The 4,328-nt window shown below is 59.1% G+C and overlaps 1 protein-coding gene across 1 annotated transcript; it reads left to right on the top strand.

The window, feature by feature from the left end:
- The first annotated feature begins 1,304 nt into the window (after positions 1-1,304).
- Positions 1,305-3,848, top strand: HTR1A (5-hydroxytryptamine receptor 1A). The gene has a single exon (XM_061342652.1). It carries the CDS (start codon positions 1,692-1,694, stop codon positions 2,931-2,933), a length of 1,242 nt encoding a protein of 413 aa, XP_061198636.1. The 5' UTR covers positions 1,305-1,691; the 3' UTR covers positions 2,934-3,848.
- Positions 3,849-4,328: the final 480 nt, after the last annotated feature.

Raw genomic sequence — 4,328 nt, 5'->3', positions numbered from 1 at the left:
GTGATCCTCATCTCAAGTTTGATTAAGTTAGAATCTGGCAAATCTTCCTTATAAGCAATTACTTATTTGGCTTTCTGCATTTTCTGAGCTTGTAGGGCACAATTACAAAGCAGAGCGAAAGATCTCACGTCATTAAGAATACTGAGCAGCAAGATAATAGAAAGCCTGCCACAGAAGTTATGTCAGAGGACTACCTTTCACGGACAGCTGGAGTTAAACCTGTCAATAGCACCGCATTTTTTAATTTTTACCTTTTTTTTTTCTTTAAATGACAGATGAGTCCCAGGCTTGTGATTTTTTTTTTTTTTCTTCTATTTACTGGTCATTCACTGATTTTCTTATGACGTGTCAATCTGACACCCTCTTTTTTATTAAAGATTGGTCACGGAGACACCTTTCTCATTTCACTTTCAGATACAGCCTGTAGCTCATAGGGTTTTTTTCGTCTTCTCTCTCTCCCCCTCACCTCACTGTTTTGAGAGGACAGTGATTTCAATAGCGTATTGCACTGTAATTCCTGTCTCGGGAGAGCCGGAGGGCAGTGGTGAACAGGACGGCGGGAACCAGAGCACGGGCGCCGAGCCCCCGACGGCAGCGACCGCCCTCCCCGCGGCGGGACGCTGGGGAGAGGGCATGAATCATCGCGAAATGAACTGGCATTGGTAGAGCACTCGTAAGAGACTGAGCGGGAGCCCTGCACTGTATGGGACGGTACAGCAATCCCTCCCGAGACTCCCATGCAACACTGCTGCCCGTGATCCCTCTCTCGCTGCACCTTCTGCGGCGTGGCCTGTGCTGCTCCCCGGGCAGCCCCGTGCCCTCTGCAGCCAGGCAGGGGGTGTTGGTGCAGAGCCACAGAAAGTCCCGCCGTCCCTTGGCAGCGGGAGCCCGCCGACACTTTCCAAGGCGTCGCGCCCTCGGGCCGCCGCAGCCTGCCTGCAGGTGGCGATAAGCGCCCCGGCGCCACTCGCCCTGGCACCCCCGTCCTCAGGCAGCCCCGTGGTGTGCGGTGCCCCCCGCCCCAGCCGGCAGTGCCTGGCCACTGAGAACCGCTCCCCGCTTCGCACACCCTGCACAAACCCCTGCGCCGGTCCCTAGGGGAAGCCCAGAGTCCCCGCTGCCCGGGCGGAGCTGCGGCGTGCAGGTTTGGAAAAGGTGGGGGTGAGGAGCAGTCGTAGTGGGTTTCTCTGCGGTGTCCTCACAGCGGGGAGGGGGCGGCGGGGACTGACGGACACCGGCTCCCGCCCTCCCGGTCCGACCCAACGAGACCCCCCTGCGGGAGGGCGGGATGGAGGGGTGGCATGCAAGGGGAAGGAAAGGAGGGAGGGAAGGAGGGAGGGAGAAAGCGAGGGGAAAGCGGAGAGGCAGACCATGAAGGAGCGGCTCGGGAGAGCGGAGGAGCGAAGGGCAGCAGATCGGCGAGCGGCGGCAGGAGGGCCGCCCCCACCGCCCGGGGCTGCGGGCTGGGCAGAGGCGGCGGGGATGGGCGGGCGCAGGGCGGCTCCGCCAGCCGCCGTCCTCCGAGGCTCGGCCACCTCCCGCTGCAATATATAGGGGAGGGAAGGCTAGCGGAACGCGGGTGTCCAGCGTGGCCAAAGCGCACGGGGCGGCGATGCCTCCTGCCATAGGAGCGCACAAGTGACCAGAGCCTCTTCCCATGCCCGTCTCCTGAAGCAAATCCCCCGCCCGGCATGGATGTGGCCAACAACACTACCTCCCCAGAGCTCTCATCCGAGGGTGCCGGCGGCCCCGGCTTCGGCGAAGTGACTCTGGGCTACCAGCTGCTTACCTCCCTGCTCCTGGGAATGCTCATTCTGTGCGCCGTGAGCGGCAACGCCTGCGTGATCGCGGCCATCGCCCTGGAACGCTCCCTCCAGACCGTGGCCAACTATCTCATCGGCTCGCTGGCCGTCACCGACCTCATGGTATCCGTGCTGGTGCTGCCCATGGCGGCCCTCTACCAGGTGCTGAACAAGTGGACACTAGGGCAAGTCACCTGCGACATCTTCATCTCGCTGGACGTGCTGTGCTGCACCTCTTCCATCCTGCACCTGTGCGCCATCGCCTTGGACAGGTACTGGGCCATTACGGACCCTATCGATTATGTCAACAAGCGAACCCCCCGACGGGCAGCCGTGCTTATCAGCCTGACCTGGGTCATCGGCTTCCTGATTTCCATCCCGCCCATGCTGGGCTGGAGGACCCCCGAAGACCGCTCGGACCCCGATGCCTGCACCATCAGTAAGGACCATGGGTACACCATCTACTCCACCTTTGGAGCCTTCTACATCCCGCTGCTCCTCATGTTGGTCCTTTACGGCCGCATCTTTAAGGCAGCCCGCTTCAGGATCCGCAAAACTGTCAAGAAAGTGGAAAAGAAGAAAATCGCTGACACCTGCCTCACCCTCTCCCCCGCCGTCCTGCAGAAGAAAAGCAGTGGGGAGCCCGGCAAGGGTTGGCGGCGGACAGCGGAGCTCAAGCCTGGTGTCTGTGTCAACGGCGCTGTGCGGCATGGCGAGGACGGGGCTGCCCTGGAGATCATCGAAGTCCAGCGCTGCAACAGCTCCTCTAAGAGTCACCTGCCGCTGCCCAGCGAAGCGTGCAGCTCCCCGCAGCCCCCCTCCTTCGAGAAGCGCAACGAGAAGAACACTGAGGCCAAGCGAAGGATGGCTCTCTCCCGCGAAAGGAAGACTGTCAAGACCCTGGGCATCATTATGGGCACCTTCATCCTCTGCTGGCTGCCTTTCTTCATCGTGGCGCTGGTCCTGCCCTTTTGTGACAGTAAGTGCTACATGCCTGAGTGGCTGGGTGCAGTCATCAACTGGCTGGGCTACTCCAACTCCCTTCTCAACCCCATCATCTATGCCTATTTCAACAAAGACTTCCAAAGTGCTTTTAAGAAAATTATCAAGTGCAAGTTTTGCAGGCAGTGAAGCCCGCCGCTCCGGGACAGGGCACCTGCCACTCGCTCCATCCACCTGGCTAGCGCTGCAGTGTCCCGCTCACCCAGCCCCTCTACAGCGGCGGCAGAAGGGCAGGGGGTTCAGGATCCCGCTCTGCGCCCGACCCCCTCGCTCCTCTGACCGTCGGACAAGCCCCGCGGGGCTGGGCCACAGGGGACTCCGCGGCCGCTGTCTCCTCGCCTGGCCTCCCCGGAGCTCCTCTCTCCGGGGCTCCGCTGCCAGGCGCTGGCACTGCCACAGCCCCTCGCTCGCCTTCCCCCATCATTCTGGGTAGACTTAGGGTTTTCAGGAAGTTGCTGGTGGTCGGTGTAAAGCCACAGGGTCTGCCCGAGCAGCATCGTTAAAAATAAGGTGAAAAATGCAGAAAACCGCCTTGACGGGAGGGTTTGTTGGATTTAAGAGGAGACGGCGGGGGCTCAAGTCCCGAACTCGGTCCGACAGTGTGAGCACGGAGGCTGAAGGTGACTCCTTGAGCTGAGACAGGAGCTTTGGGCTTGTCCCTTCTTGAACTCTGAAACGACCAAGTGGATTTTCTTGGGGGGGGAAAGCGAACGTGTTTTGTAGCCTTGTAAGGTACTTAACAGCAACATCCCCGTCTGTGTTACGTGTGCGTAACCGCTCTCCTGCTATGCTAGGACCTTCCAGTCATTGAGCTTCCCTTCATCACAGCGCAGGGAGGTGATGGAGCTTCAACCCCGACAGCATCCCTCACTATATGGGGATCTTTTGTAATGCCTTTGACCTAGGGTCTCCCACCAGGGATAGGCTTGGCGCTGTGCGACTGTCTGTGAGTTCACCACCGCGCACGCAGCGACACAGTGAGTTTAAGCAGCCTGTGAAATAGCGTGGTCTTTTTTTTTTTTTTTAATTTATTTATTTTTTTATTTTTTATTATTTTTTTAAGGCCGCTGGGAAGTTTTCTCGGAGACGTTGTGGTTGCTCCGGAGGCAGCCAGCGGCACCTATTACTTGGGGATAGAAGAAAACCACAACATAAAATAAATAACAAATACAAGCAAACGACAAAACGGACTAAACCGATCAACCAAAACATTGCCATGTGCTCCCCGGAGGCAGGGGAGAGAGGGAGCGGGCAGACACAGAGGAGTAAACAGACAGGGGGGGGGGGCCCCCCCCCCCCCCCCCCGCAAGCTGAGACCTACGGCAGAAGCAGCCAGTGTTACTGCGATGCCAAAGGCAGGGAGGGCCAAGCCTAGCCTGGCTGGTCCTCGCGATGTCTCTCCCCGCGAAGGGTTCCCCCTTTCCCGTCAATCCCAGCTGCTTGCCTCCGGGAAACCAGGAGTGTTTCCCCTTCCTCGCCTGACGCAGGGCTGCAGCAGGACAGCAGAACAGCCTAGTCCTCACA

This window comes from Neopsephotus bourkii, unplaced genomic scaffold, assembly GCF_033783945.1.
Source record: "Neopsephotus bourkii isolate Nb327-2 ecotype Australia unplaced genomic scaffold, CSIRO-AGI_Nbou_v1 NB_1810, whole genome shotgun sequence".
Lineage (NCBI taxonomy): Eukaryota > Metazoa > Chordata > Aves > Psittaciformes > Psittacidae > Neopsephotus > Neopsephotus bourkii.
The sequence above is the reverse complement of the archived record's forward strand: the minus strand, read 5'-3'. Positions and strand labels throughout refer to the sequence as shown.